This window comes from Triturus cristatus, chromosome 2_1 (genome assembly GCF_964204655.1).
Source record: "Triturus cristatus chromosome 2_1, aTriCri1.1, whole genome shotgun sequence".
In the NCBI taxonomy this organism is placed as follows: domain Eukaryota; kingdom Metazoa; phylum Chordata; class Amphibia; order Caudata; family Salamandridae; genus Triturus; species Triturus cristatus.
Window position 1 is genome coordinate 288,330,462 of NC_140581.1, and position 16,344 is coordinate 288,346,805.

Below are 16,344 nucleotides of genomic sequence, written 5' to 3' on the forward strand. Positions count from 1 at the left end.
TGGCGCGAAGGCGCGCCACAGCGAGCAATCTGTTTTCAATTATCACGCACGCATCTGTGCACGATAATTGAAAACAGATGTGGCCTGTGCTGGTAACCGCAAGGAATAGGCCGTGGGCGGAGCAAAGGCGGGACATGCACCCGCTTTTGCCCAATTCCGTGCTGTCTTTCTCAGAAAGACGCACGCAAAGCCCAATAGCCTACAAGAAAAACAAAAGCGTGTGGTGAGATTTCAAAAGCCCTTACATAAAGTCTTCGCCAGAACAGCGCATGCGCCCTGTTACAGGCTCGACCTAAAAAGGGAGGTTTAGGCTTGTCAAAAGGCTTATTTGGAAGGTAGCAGTTTGAAATTGCCCACACAGGCGGCACTGGCAGGCCTGAGCCTTGATTCCAGGTCATAATTTTTCTTCCACAATCACACGTTCTCTGCCCCTTTATTTCACCCCTGCAGGTTCTATTTCATCCCCGAGATTTCTCTCTTTGTCACTGTTTTCCTGTCTTTCACTTCCTTCTCTTTTCCTTCTTTTGTGTCTTTCCCTCTCTTTTGCTCTGGGTCAAGGTCTGATGATGAAAAGTGGTGGGCCCCAAAACTAGGTGCAATGAGCTCCACTTCCTCAAATTAAGCACTGGCCTGCACAGTCTGATGCGGGCAACCCTTGCTCATAGTGTGAGAGGAGAGGGTCATGGGGTGAGCAAGGGGGTTATAGTGAGGAGATACCATCCTCTGTCTCCAGCTCAGCGCCGCCAAACTTCTGAATCCTCCTTCTCCACAGACTGGAGAGGCAGGGACCCAGCTGCATGGTACGGTGTCAGAGTGTTATGATGAAAGGAGGAGTCCCAGTAGACGTAGTTAGGTTTTAGATGAATAGATTTATTGTTCTTAGATGTTAAGATGGTATTCTAGTTAGTTTAGTAGTACAGATGTAATCAGCCCCACCAGGATCAGCCTCTCTGCTGCTCAGCACAGGATCCAAGTGACACTCCACCTGACAGCAATCTACACATTCCGCACATCACCATCCACACCGCCAACATTCTACCCAACACATTCACACTGGCTGAGCAGCAGCGGCAGAGAAACAGGGAAGACGCATGATATCAAAACCCAAGATATAACACAGAGTCAAGACCAGGTAGAGGTGATGAAAACTATGCCACGCCCACCCCTCGGCTACCACTTTAACTGAATAGCAGCTTCTGCAAATGACACTGGAGGAGGGGGAGGGGAAGCTGCCGCTCCCATTACACTTCACCACTGTAGGCCTTCATGCAAAACACCACAGGTCCTGAGTAAAGGCTGAGGCTGTAACTGAAGGCATTGCAATGTTCATGGCAGCAGGCCAGTACCGGCAATTATTGCCCACTATCACTCCCTTTGACGGCTTAGTGCACATTCCAGTGCTCTAACTGTTCTAAACTGCGTAGATTTCGCCAAACAACGCCCTGATAGGTTACATTCTTTCTAAAGCTCAGTGCTGGGATCAACATTACTCTGCTGTATAACAGGCCCATTGTTTTACATCATCACCATTCCAAATCATTAAGCTATTCCATGACTTCACATAATAATTTCCACATTATGGAGTTTACCTTCTGGCTCACAGGCCACACACACTCACAGGAACACCCTCTGACACTAGTTGCCCCAGCAACTGTTTTAACAGTTGTTGTTGCGGAGGCAAGCTTTGAACAGGGAAAGTTCAGAAGGCAGGAAGAGCCTTCGTGAAAATAAAGAAAATCCAATTAGACCGTGCGAATGCATTTGTAAACAAAAGCTCGGTTTTTTGGCAGACAATGCTGAGCACAGGAAGAAGGGACTGGAAATGTGTTAATCATCTCAGACGTGTCCCACTTATCCCCCTGTCTAACGAGTGACTTCAGTCACTGCACTAGACTGCCCCTGGCTGAGCTGTGGAGGAGTCTTTGCTTTGGGAAGCCTGCTTACTTCATCCATTTCCAGCAGAGAGTTCAGAGTGCAGCAGCATGTCCTGTGACGGGCTTACAGTGGAATGCATCTCATCTACTGCCAGCCCCCCAGTGTCCAGTCGGATTAGGTGTAAGCCACTACATCCAGGCTTGTGCAATACTACGCCTCTTCCTTCAGACACTGCTTTCGTCATGTCGTCGGGGATCTTCAAAAGCTCAATCTTTCATCAGTCCTCAATCGTCTAAATTTAGAGACAACTAGCCTTCTCGGTTCTCGCCGCACAACTTTTGAATCAGTGGTTAATTTGTAAAAACAAAATAAGTGCTGGGGCTCTGGTCAGGAGGCAGCTTGCTGCAGCCCATAGTACCCCCAGGGGCACCCCGCTGTCCCCCCTCCCCCAAATTAGGTTACCCAATGACACACACGAGACAGTTGGAGTTGGGTAACAATGCTGCAGGTTTATTACATAATTCCAAGATATGTAATGGGTGGGTTATCTTACGGGCGATCCAAGGGCAGGCAACCAACTGGGTCGCCTGCCCGCCTGATGAGCCGGGCAGCGCGGGAGCGATGCCCGCCAGTGCTGCCCTCCAAGTGATTCTTTCTACGATCACTTGCCGTTGGTAATTCTACTCACGCCCCCCCTCTCGGGGCGGAGCGTCGCATAGCAAGCCCCCGGTTGTTCAGGCCCACAACCGCCCGCAGGACTAGCGGGGCGCCGACACGGCTTCCGGGACCTCTCTGGAGGCTCCTTGTTTTGGCTCAGGCACCCCCTTTGGTGCCGCGCAGAGGTACCCTTTGTACCGGCCTGCTTCCAGATCGCCCTGTAACTCCGCCTGCAACGAAAAAGAAAACATTACAACGCTCAGAAACCCCCCCCCCCACCCACGCCTACGCCGGGTAAGCGGTAGGGAGGGAAAAGGCAAGGTGGGCGACAAAGAGGTCGCCAGTGAGGGTGGGGGAAGGCTAAATAGCCTCCCCCTCACACCTGGGCCAGGAAGTGACACGCATTGCGCGTCACTTCCGGCCCTGCCAACGGAGGGGGGCTCCGGTCTGCGTCCCCGCCCCCCCTTAGGGAGGGGGTGGGGAGGGGTGACCGGTGCCCCAGGGCCACTAAGGCGCCGAGTGGCCCCCTGCGGGGGCCGCGATCAGCGGCATAGTACCCCCAGGGGCACCCCGCTGTCCCCCCTCCCCCAAATTAGGTTACCCAATGACACACACGAGACAGTTGGAGTTGGGTAACAATGCTGCAGGTTTATTACATAATTCCAAGATATGTAATGGGTGGGTTATCTTACGGGCGATCCAAGGGCAGGCAACCAACTGGGTCGCCTGCCCGCCTGATGAGCCGGGCAGCGCGGGAGCGATGCCCGCCAGTGCTGCCCTCCAAGTGATTATTTCTACGATCACGTGCCGTTGGTAATTCTACTCACGCCCCCCCTCTCGGGGCGAAGCGTCGCATAGCAAGCCCCCGGTTGTTCAGGCCCACAAACGCCCGCGGAGTTACAGGGCGATCTGGAAGCAGGCCGGTACAAAGGGTACCTCTGCGCGGCACCATAGGGGGTGCCTGAGCCAAAACCGAGGAGCCTCAAGGGAGGTCCCGGAAGCCGTGTCGGCGCCCCGCTAGTCCTGCGGGCGGTTGTGGGCCTGAACAACCGGGGGTTTGCTATGCGACGCTCCGCCCCGAGAGGGGGGGCGTGGGTAGAATTACCAACGGCACGTGATAGTAGAAAGAATCACCTGGGGGGCAGCAACGGCGGGCATCGCTCAGCCCATTTCTCCTGTTAGCGCCACCTAAAACAGAGTCAACTACTTACTTATAAAAGTGGGGAGAGGGCGTGGCGTAATGGGCAGAGCTGCTGACTTCGGAGTTGGGGAATCAGGTTTGAGACTCTGCGTCGGCTCAACATCCTGTGATTCTGAGCAAATCACTTAATCTCTCCGTGCATGCCTTAAATGAATGCGTCCTTAACTGGTGCTCATGAAAAGCGGTGGTGTTGATGATTAAGTGCCGGTGCTGAGCACCGGCACCATCAGCTCAAATTAAGCACAATTTTGAATTCAATCGCCACACTTTTCCACCTGAAGCAGGTCACACAATCTTGTCTTCCAAAAATTCAAGCACAACCAGGGTGAGAAGACGAAAATAAATTTGACAGAATTGTATGTAAGTGGTAGTTGTACAGTGCAACTCTAGGTGGAGCGATGGACAGTGTGAAAGGCAAAGATACAGGCAGCTAGTGATTGGAGGAGTAACTGGGATGTGAGAGCGGAAGTCGACTGCTACTGCCGTGTGATGTAGTCTTATTCTTAAGGCTATGCCTTCATTTATTTTCCTAAATTGAAGCAGGGCTGTATCTCTTTCAGAACTATGCTCCATATAACATATGTAAACACCAAAATTCTGAAGTAATACAAATACATGCTCTTAATTAATTAGCGCTAATCAGGGCCGGCTTTAGTGCTGGTGGTGCCCTGTGCGACAATGTTTGTTGGCGCCCCCCCCAATGACCACCTCCACCACGGGTTCTCCCACTAGCACCCTTTAACAGTGACCAAGTCTCCATAACCACACCCTCTCAGATGCATTGAATTAGTTATACAGCACCACTCATACCAGTGTAGGGTGTCCGAGCACTTTGCATCACATCACACATTACACAGAGACAATCAATCATACGTGTGTAAATAAGTGTACAGGAAATGTTACATAAGCCAAAGGACTAAAAGTGTAGGAGTCACATGTCATCCATACTGGTAGGCAGTATAGTTTAAGAGTGCTTGGTGTGGAGAAGCACAAACTCAGACTCGAAAAAGAAACAGCATAGTTGGGAGTTTTCTTTAAAAATAAGAATCGATTTCTAGTCAAATTAACCCTTTTTGCAGCATTAATCAATGCTCTAATAATGTATACTTTGCAGTTTGTATGCAGTTCTAGGATGAAAGTTAATAGCTCACTATCCTATATTAGGACTTTAAGTTATAAATTGCAAGTAACAAAAGGATGTCTCTTTTGAAAGCAGTAACCTGCTGATCTGTTTACATCATATGCACTCTGTAATCTACTTGGTACACGTTCTTTGCAGCAGGCATATTAACCCTCTGCACTAACTTCACCTAAAAGTCAAAACCTCAACTATGCAAAATGCTGATCTCTCTCCAGGAAGATAATTAATCACACGAGTTATCTTGACATTTATGTGAGGCCTGGTAATTGGGGGGGGGGGGGGAAAGAAACGCTGCAGCAGGTGCTTCAAAGCGTTAATAAACTTTCAGACAGGGCACCCCCAGGAAGCCAGCACCCGGTGCGGTTGCACCGGTCGCACCGCCCTAAAGCCGGCCCTGGCGCTAATTGTACCCCCGCTCTCACCTAAAAGTTGCAGGTTTCAGGGAAGTTTCTCTAAATATATTTCACCTCTCATCACGTGTGAGTATTGGAACCTGTTCAGAAGGTACATTAGGTCACTCCATCGGACAATAAAGGTTGCCAAGATTGAATTTCAGTGACTATGGTCTCAGCATAGGTGTCATATGATTGAAAGGAAATCAAGGTAGGAAGTACTTTACTACTGTCCATAGGTTGAAATGGGGCCATAGAACTCATCAGAATGAAACCAGGAGCAGTGCAGGAATGCTCTGCGTTCCAGCAGCAAAGCGCTACATTGACTTGAAACACCACTTCTTAGTGAGTCTCCACCTAGTGGTGGTACACTAAGGTTGGCACTGGAAGAGATTATAACAAAAACATAGATTTAAGTGTGATGTACAACATCATCTAGTACAGTACTCTTTATCTGTTATTTAATTAAAAAATTACTTCTCAAGGAGAACAAGGAAATGCAGGGTCATTCTGGCTATTTATAGCATGGTTCTGGATCAGTTGATGTATGGGACAATTAGTTTTGTTATATTTGCAATGATGCATCAACAAATAATAAGCTTCCTAGTTCTGGTTAATTTTTAACTTCTGTATAAGCTTTCTATTATTCCTATTTATGTTTGCTGTATGGTCCGTTTTTTGCAAACCTTATTATGGGTTTGTATGAGAGGCAGCATGCCAGGACTGGCCCCTCACATAATGTTGATAAGTTGTGTATCGGGTCAGACACACAGATGACATCCTTGCCATAGGGAAAGGTACAGTGGAAGAACTAGAGTACCATAATTATCTAAATGCCTCTAAAATATGAATGCCTCTAGTAATTCCAACATTTGTTTTCTTGATTTGGAACTGTAGGTAGACAACAGTACTCTTGTTTGCAAAATATTTAGAAAAGCTACTTCAGTAAATTCCATAGTACATGCAAGGTCAGGCCACCCTAAAAAACAGAAAAACAATATCTTCTTTGGGGGAATTGCTTAAAAACGAAAAGAAATTGCAGCATGCCCAATGAATATATGAAGGATGGAAGTAAAATAAGGGAAAGATTTATTCATAGAGGGTATGAGCCCAGGATTCTTAAAGACTTCCAGAGGGTAAGCAAAATAACTAGAGTTTAATTATTGAAAGATAATACTTAAGAAATAACTAAAACACAGGAGCTGCTTAGATTAATCACAAAATGCAGTATTAGTAATGATATTATTTATAAGAGTCTCAAAAAGCATTGGAATATTTTATCTTTATATATGGATTTGGCAAAGTTCATACATAGACAGCCTATCATTTCATATTAAATAACTCCTATGTTGAAAACAATTTTGAGTCCAAGCGATTCAATGACATAGGCTAGATAGGAAAACTCCAACTAGTGACTTTAAATTGACTGACTGAACCATCCAAATGTTGTTACAAATGTAGGAATTGTGTACGCTGTACATTTGTAAAGCACCTTGTGAAAACGTTTGAAAATGCAAATTACTGCAGAATTTATGACATTTAATCATTCATGAATTCTAACACCACCAACTAAATTTACATTAATGTTTTCATCTGTGGCCAACAGAACGTTGGTTCCACCAGGAAGAAACTCAAAGAAAGGTGGAAAGAAGACATAAGAGCACTCAACAATTGTGACACGAAATTTCCCATGGCTGTACATTTAAAAAAAGAAACATTCCATAAAAGAAAGAATGAAATTGATTGAAATAGAACACATTAAACCTAATACAAGAGGGGATAAGGTGAATCAGTTGCAGATCGAGGGAAGCTTATTGGATCAATAAATTCTGAACTGTTCAATTTGGGCTTAAAACCGATAGAGAAGTATACTTCTTTCTGTGAGGAACTACGTTATATATGTAGAAATGAAAATATATTTCTGAGTGATAATTTGTTGGTCATGTAGATGTAATGGGCTTTGAGGAGACTGAAATGTCAATGGGATTTAAAGGCATGTGTTTCCATATACAGACTCAATATCAATCATGACAACCTATTTTTGAAAATAGGGTTGGACATGCTGTATTAGTATGGGATTTCCCCATTGACATGAGATTAGTGGTTACTGAAACAAACATTTTGGATTAATCTTGGAAAGAACAGGGAATATGCACAGATGCTGAATGATGAATTCACTAGTATATATCCTAGATAAGAGATTCATATTTTAAGCTTAATTGTAGCATCTATCACCAACATGTTAGGAGAGGCTATTATTAAATAAAATAGCTAGACATTATAAATAAGATGAACGTCAGGAGAATCAATAATGAAACTGTACTCATGTTTTAAGAAATAAGAAGTAATACACTGGAACTAAAGTCTCTGATAGGACAGTTAACCTATCCAAAGACAAGATGTGGAGATTAAACTGTGTTGGATCCCTTAGCCAGCCTTGAAGGTAATTTAGATTTCATAATTTGTTTTTTAATTATGTAGTTTATTATAAAGAAATGGTAGGTTAAGCAAATTTATAATGTTTGAAGGCTGGAGTTGTTAATCACAACCTGAAGGTGAATGAAGTAGGAAACAGAAAAAAAAAATTTCAATAAAAAAACAATAATTTGTAGTAGAACCTATGGTGAATTGCCAGGGTTCAATCCCAGATTAAGTCATGAAATATTTAGCAAAAATTATTTGGATTAATAATCTTTGAGTCATGAGGCTTATTAGGAGGCAATTTTCAGAAGATTCATTTAATATATTTTGAAAAGGCTAGAGCAACTATTAATGACATTTAAGGTCAAAGTAGCAGACACTGACACTAATTTGTCCAACAGCAAACCTAATTATTACATGATAGTTTACAATACGCCACCTGAGTTCGGTCCTTTTAATAGCCTCCAAACCCTTTGAATCATAAAACTAAGCAATTACCTTATTTTAAGTGGATGTTAGAGATTATGAATGGAAAAAAAAATTATTATTCCTTACGGAGATCATGAGAATACTCTAACTACCATAATCCTTTGGAACCCATTTTATTAAAAAAGAGCATATAAATAATATTCTTAATGAGATTAAAAAGATTCAAGTGCAATTAAAAGGTCTGTTTAAAACATCTGGAAGCACTTTTACTTTTGGGTCTGACCACATGGTCGCTAATTCGTGGGCTACCATATAAAGAGCCGATAAGAATGACAGCTCCTGTGTACAGAGCTTCGCATCTTGGTTAGGACGATTTGTGCTTGTTTTTAAAATCTGTTGAGAAATGAAAAAAGTTTGTGCTTGACTTGTATAAAATTATAATAATTTTGTACAAATAACAGTCACCATAATAATTCAAGTAAACTGATATTCCCTTGTTTTGTAAGATACTTGCTCTACTTTACAGATACCCTTACAATGGGGATTTGAATTTTTACTGTTTATTTTAGAATAAAGAAACCCAAGCTCTTTTAATTTATGAGACAAATTGGTTAGTTTAAGTGTATACCTGTTCTTTTGCAATATGTCCAATCAGTTACATCGATATCTGTACCATGTCAAATTGGTTATTTGACTTAAATCATGATTCATAAACTTTCAGGCAGTGTACTGGAGGGGTGCCTTGATACAATTGTCAATGAGTGGTTAAACCTTTCTGCTGTTTCTATACCCATACTTAGATATGTAGACCATTTAGTTGATTAGATACCTAACTGAGCCTGTGTTCTATAGCATATTATTTGTAATTAGTGCGACTAATATCAAACATGATAACTTCAGACATGCTAAAATATAAGATGATTAAATTATGATTAATTAGCTTGTAGATAATCAAACTGGCGGGTGCCTTGATTCAGTTTTAATCATTACAACATATTCAAAGCTTTGACTTGAAATTTAATTAAGTGAGTATTTAATTGGGGTAGATAAAGATTTTTTTCCACACCCGCAATTAATTTCCCTTTTACTAAACAACTTGTCCAGATCAAATTGAAACTGCAGAATCTGAGATGTTACGAAAATTTCATTGATTAAGATTTAGCTTGTTGATTAGGGACCACTGAGACATATATAAGGAATTAGGAGTGCTACATTAGAGTATTATTGCGGTATGATGGCACTAAATAAAATGGGTAGAATCTCAGAGATTGCTTATGACTTGATTTATACAGCATAGAAAACTAATTTTTATTTGCTTAGTAAAAAAGACATGAAACATGGCTAAATGTTGATTGGAATGATGGAAGCTGAACAGGTAGTGACAATCTACTCCTCATCAACATCAAATACTTTATTCGGTATTTTCAAGTCTAATATGCAGAAGAAGCCTAGATATTGGACAAACGTTACTTAATATTGTTGGGACATCTGATGGCTTTTGTAATAGAGATTCAATGAGCGCTAGTTTGCAGGCCTTTTGAACTATTGCTGAAGTAATGGACATGTTAAAATTTTCATTTAACACCGGTCCATCAGAATCTATGCACTGATGTAAGACTGAAGTATGATTTTGGCTTCTGAAATTCAGTGCACAAAGTAATACAAGGATCAAGTTGCGCTAACCATTTTCTTAGAGGCACACAAATCTTGTACTTATGCCGTTATATGAAGCTGGGAACCACTTGATCACCAGACTTTCTTGTTTTTTAGAATGACATCTTACCAGTAAGAGCTCTTTATTATAGCAAGGAGCCATAGGAGTGGTCGATGCAACTTTAACTGTTTCGGAGACACTGGGAAGGGGATGGAAGCATCATGTGGTAGTAGATTATATGATCAGACATATCTTCTAGTAATGTGAAGGGGACTGAATTACTTTAATGGCTGGGATTGCCTCACTAAATGAGTGTCCAATGATTTGTTTTAGCCAATGAAAATACTTTATTACTCTAAATCAAACCTACTATGTGTTCCATCAGGTGGGTGAGCTCAATTCAGGGGTATCAATCAGTAGTAGTAGCCTTTTCTTTGGAGGAGTGAGCCCTTAATTCCTAAGGGAGCTGTTTCATGGTCAACATATAGCAGAATTTAATGAGGAGGACTATTCACCTGGTTAGGATCCTCTTCTGTATTGCCATGCTTTTCTTTTCCCCAGAAGTGCCCACGAACAGCTGATCGTCCATCCGATGGTCTTTGGTGCAACTGATGTGAAAGCTCAGCATTCTTTTGAGATCTAACTATGGAATCGCTCCTCTTCTTTTTGGGGGTGAGGCAGAGCAAATAATGTCTGGAGTGTGATAAACTGGAGAAAAAGCTTCAGTGGAAAAGCTACTCTAGTCTGTAGGCCTGCCACAGTGGTCATTCTGATAGATCCCCCCCCCTAAGTATTAATTCTATAAGGGTAGATTTGCACTTTCCACTGCTAATGGAGCAAGAAAGTCTGCTAAGCAGATAAATAAAATTACCCACTGACCTTAATGGTCCATGAGCCAAACCTTCAGTCCAAATGTTAGATGAGGAGAACATAGTTTTCCAACCTAATAATTCAAGTGGGTTATGATCTAACTGAGTAATAATAAATGAATCTTTAAAAATAACAGTGAGGCCTTTTTTGTCTACTCTACAACCCGAATGTAATTTGTTTTTCTCAGTGTAACAGCAAATATTTACCCAAAGCTTCAGGAATTTATGTGTTGGCACTTATTTAAAGATCAAGTTTAGGATTCATAATAAGATTGGTGTTCTCTGTTCTATGTCTCCCAGGTGTATGTACGTTTGACAGCGTACAATTGAGCTTACCTTGAGTGAGGCTTTGAGTGCTACGTAAATGGGTCTTGCAACTGATAATGTAAAACAGGCTGGTGCTGGGTGCGCTAAGGGGTCTGCAGCAATCGCATTGCAAATGCTCAATTTGCAGATGCGCCCATTTAATTATTATGGGAAATTGAGGGTCTTGGATAAACAAAGAACATTCCTTATTTGTCCATGGCCCACAATACTCTATCATAGTTTCACTGACTGTTTGAAGGAGGGGTACTGATGACCTTAATATTGTCCTTTGCCGCCTTTTTGTTGAATCAACTGTGTGAATAGACAGCTCGCCAGTCAGCTGCATAAGAGTCCATTGCATGCCCTACCCAGCCCTCAAGCAAACATGGAAAACAAGTAAAAGAAATAGAAGTAATCAAAACAAGCATTGGCAAAGCAATAGGTCTGGCTTTTTGGCTGTCGCAGGGCAGACCTATTGGCTTTGCCAAAGCTTTTCTGCTAATACCGTTCAGCATTGGTAAATATGAAACAATTGTTATTGCTGATCCTGAACAGCACTGATAAAAAATAACACAATGATGTATACATGCGCGTACCTCATGCCTGATCACACATGCGAGCATATAAATCATGATAATACAGCGGGCTCAGTGTTATAATGCATGAGAATACATGCATCACAACACTGCTAACATTTATTTTTTATTTGACTTTTCTAAGGTGAGCTGAGTACATCTAAGCAGGCTAGATTTAAAAAAGATAAAATCGCAACAGACAGCATTGTTTAGAGCACAGTGATTGCAGCTTCTAGGTTTCAAAAAAAGACACACAAATCCTTTAAAAAAACAGAAACTGGCATGGGGAGTAACGGCGGAGAGGGTACGGGAAGTAAGCGTTGACAATTAATCGTGGCTCCTCCTCTAAGGCGGAGGAGCATCGCCCCACATGAAAAATAAAATGATAATAACATAATGTTATTATCATTTTGTTTTTACGGAACTGGCACACAGGGGCGAGGCGGGCTGGGCTGTCAGCCAGTAGGGCGAGGAGTGGTAGTGCACTTAAGTGTGCATGACGATTTGGCCAGCTGTCTCGGGCTGGCCAAACTGTCATGCCCACTTTGCATGTTATCCACCCAGGCTGCATTACAGCCTGGTGGAGAACATACCCAGGCTCCCACTCCCTCCATGAGTGCCGAGCCACGGCGCTCAGACCAATCATGCAGCGTGATCACGGGAGTAACAAAACTTGAGAGGGCCCCCCTTCAAGGTACGAGGAGCGGCCCCCTCCGGATTCAATCTGGAGCTCTCTGGCCAAACTGCGGTGCTGAGGTGGGCCCCTAGAGTTTGGGCCCCCCGCACCACGGGAGCTGCGGGGGCCTGTGTTACGTCCCTGAGCGTGATGTATTTTGTGCACAGCACTAGCGCACAGTTTTCCACATTCATCACTATTCACCTTCAGTGCGCCATTATGTTGGAACTCCTGCAGTCTGATCAAGTGTGTCTTTTGCACAACAATCAACTGTTTATACTGTAAATAAAATTAATTGTATAATCAGAATTTATTTCTTGTAACAATATTTTTGCCAAGCAAGTTTAGGCTTATACTTCCTCTAGTGAACTATTGTTCTTTTTAACATTGATCTTCCCAGGTTCCCAGGCTTATAGGGTTGCCCCATAATAGTTTGACTACTTATTAGAATAGGTGGGCTTAGGGCCAGGAATGAGGAGGCTGAACATGAGTGTGGTTTTCAACCTTTCTGCCACCATTTTGAAAAACTCAAAATAAAGATGTTTTGTGTCTAGCTTTTGTAAGAATATACAGAAAGTACTGAAAACTATGGGAGAGCACATACCATACCATTACTAGCCGACGAACTGACTTGTAAGCGACAACAGTTTCACTCGGACCATCGTGTAAGGTATACTTCACGCTCGAACATAGTGCAAGCACCAAAAGGTTGTATCATTGAGTATATATCCGGGCACTTGAACGTGTTTCTCATGAACGATTCCCTGATGAAGGGCACCGTCCCGAAATGCATTGGGAATTTACATAAAGCGATCCACAAATGTAATCATACAGAATGATTACTGAGAACGATTAACTGTGAAGATGTCATTGGATAAAAAACCTTTTAATGGGGCTTAACACGATGTTCTCAATCAAATGAAAGCAAGGATACAATTGTCTACAATTCATTTGAATTTTATTACTTTGACAAAATCAAGCAAGGGTCTTTACCCTACGGACTGCACTGTGGGGATGTTGTTTATGGTCAAACAACGCAACTGCTTGTTTCTAGTTTCAGCATCTACCACACCACAAGTTATCTCTTGGTTACTGTTATTAATCAGGACTCCTATTACCTGGAAATTGGAATGCTGCTAGAGCCAAGACCAGAAGAGACTATGAGAGGCATACTATGTCACCTGAGATGGACTGAGGGACATCAGTTTTTGACTGAATCTCCAGTGCTGAAGACGATTCTCCGTGGTGAGGTAAGCTGACCACCAGGAAGTCTTCAAATAGAAGAGGACTAAGGGCATCTCAGATGAACCAGCGAGTCACTGGGACCGAGCTTCGGCTGTAGCCCTTGCAGAAGGAAGTGGTTGAGAAGCTAACTTCCCACTGCATTCTATGCCCTGAAACCCTGGAAGCTTGTCTTGAAGGTTTGTGATCTTCATTAGCAACCAAAGAGAAGATATTCAGCTGTTTGTGACATTGAGACTTTGAATTTTTTTAATTTCCAGAGGAATGCGACAACCAAGCCTACTTAACAAAGGCCCTCAGGAGGCAGGAAAGATGTTATGGTTCTTCCCACAATTCCGTTTTTGCAGAAAGGTTAGTGGTACCAGTGCGACTATAGAAACCATGTATGCCACCATGTGAAGTCTTGCATGGCTCTGGCTCTGAAAACTGTTAAAATGCAAATTGACTAAGTCACAGTGTGAAATCTGAGAGCTGGATAAGGTGAAAAATAGCCCACAGTGATGGCTAGTTTCTAGTTTTTTCTTAATATGTTCCCCCTGTTGTTTTTGGCTCTAACGTGCAATGCCTCAGCAGGACCTTAAAAATGAACAGGCCACCCTCTTGAGCTCATCTCAGTGATCGCCTTGCTGGAGGATTTTGACTTCCATCTAACTAAGCCAGGAGGTAAAATTGTAATATAGGTTTTACCCTATCCTCGCTCCATAGCAGTCTGCCAGAAAAACACTTATGACCAGTCTTGAACAGCACGCACAATAACTTTGACTTTTCAGTTCCTCATTGTTTTCGATGTTTGTTTTAGAAATTATCACCTGATACCCTTAACAGTTTTGTCAGTTTCAACCATTAGATTTTATTCTCTTTCAATAAATTTGGTTGGAATTTTATCAGTTTTACGAAAGTCCTAATCCGCTTTCCCATAGAACATAATTGAGCTGTAAAGGTAACTTGTCAGTGCTGTTGATTGCACATGGTATGAAACAACATTTTGGAAAAAATATTTTTGCAAACATAACGGACCACATTTACAGAGAAATGTTCAAATTTACGTTTAATTCAGATGCACAAATAGCTTGATTTACAAGGGCAACCTCGCGTTTGCAATTCACAAGTGTGAAATGCACTTATAAATCTGTTTTTATAAATTTGTTCCCAGGTGTCGGGAGTAGGCTTTTCACTGTGTCAATGCTATGGAAATTTATGACTATCGCAAATTTAGGATTTTTGGGATGTGTGACACAATTATTTCCGTCCAATGATCATCCTCGAAATAGGGTGAGAATTACTTCTGTCAAGGGCAGAAGTAAACTTTTATGCAGTGTGAGAATAGGAACGATAGATTAAAAAAGCGGGGATTACGAGAATGGATTTCGCCTCAGGGAAGAATAGTTTTCCTATGAGAGTGGTGGATGGGGCCAAAAAAGTTTATTGTGTGCAAATTCGCATCTTTTCAATATGCAGGTGCACTGCTTATGCATGTTGGTACTGTTGGAGAGCTGGACTTTCACAGCTTTCACAGAGTATATCTAAAATTCTTTATGAATTAAAAAAAAAACTGGAATGAATATAAGCCTACGGAGAAGGATGCGTGGATTAATTTTGGTATTCAGACTTTATAAAATGCCAATATCTCAACCTAAAACATCTCCCTCCAAAAATGTTGACCAACATAATTCTAAATCATGTTGCATTTGCTTCGCTAATATGTGGACGAGGGTTATTTTACTGGTGTAACTCTGAGTCTTGTCGTAGCATATTTAGGGCTAGGGCCTACTTATTAGAATAGTAGTAGTGTGGTTAGGTACAGATTTTTTTAGATTTTTTTATTTTTATACTGAAATATTTATGTAAATTTGAGATTTTACGTTTATGTTTTAGAATCTATGGTTTTGCAAAAACTGTTTTAAGTCTGTCTTTCCATATGCTACCATGTGAAATACACTGCAAAGTATGACAGGCCATTTTGGTGCCAAAAGAAAACATACTGCTATAGACCATTTCAAATGTCAGATTAGCTTGACGTAAAAAATGGAATACTGCAGTTTACTTACATATTTCAAGACTTCCTGATACAGCTATACTATGAGTACTTACTAACAGGTATCTAGCATCTCTGGGTATGTTAGGAACTCCTCGACAAAGATCCATCATATTGTGAATGCATGGCACAAAAGTAGTAAAAAATGACTTCAAAATATTGCAATCCAATGGTAATACCTCATTTACAGCTGGAGGAAGGAACGGAATGTTTGCGTTTAGAATATATGTTACAGTAGTGCATGCCTAGTAGTGGAAATCTGCGCTGTGCAGTAGTTTATTAACAAATCGTTTGTTAGCAAGAGCATTGAATGTCAGACACAGTTCTCAGCTGTGCCCTGGTCTATTTTCAGGAATTTTTAGCAATTATAGGTCACCTCTCCTTCCCTAAATACCCGTGCGGTTTTCTGTCTGTGTGTGTTGCTCTGTTTTTTTTGGAGTGAACTGATGGCCTGCATTCTGTTTCAGCATTCCTTCAGGAAAAACTAGGCATGGATCTTTCTGTGATTCTAACAGGAATAATCACCTTGGTGGCTGCAAATCTCAAAATGTGCCAGTGTACAGGTGGGAGTTGCTTTTATTTTCCTTTTACATTCATCATTTTGCTTGTTTCTTGTTTTTTTGTTGTTGTCTATGTATTGGGCGATGTCCATACAGGTGCCTATCCGCGCATAACACGATATAAACACAGTAGTGATATATTTGTGTTTTTATATGTATATACTTGCAGAAAAAGGATGTTGAAACTCGTTGTTAGGAATAATATTACAAAGAAAACCTCCAGAACATCTCCCAAGTGGCAGATTTGACAATGAAGAAATTGATTTGAGATATCTATAAGGCAGGTGTGACTTAACATAGATAGTTGGAAA

General features: G+C 41.9%; 1 protein-coding gene across 4 annotated transcripts in view; it reads left to right on the top strand.

The window, feature by feature from the left end:
- The window catches only part of OSMR (oncostatin M receptor), a 357,084-nt gene that overhangs the window by 102,351 nt on the left and 238,389 nt on the right, over window positions 1-16,344 (top strand). For 3 of the 4 annotated variants that reach the window (XM_085631123.1, XM_085631125.1, XM_085631126.1), the window contains exon 2: window positions 15,941-16,036. The exons of the other annotated variant lie outside the window; for it this stretch is intronic. In XM_085631123.1, the coding sequence (XP_085487249.1) occupies window positions 15,941-16,036 (96 nt within the window). The remainder of the gene's footprint in view (window positions 1-15,940; window positions 16,037-16,344) is intronic. 4 annotated transcript variants of the gene reach the window in all.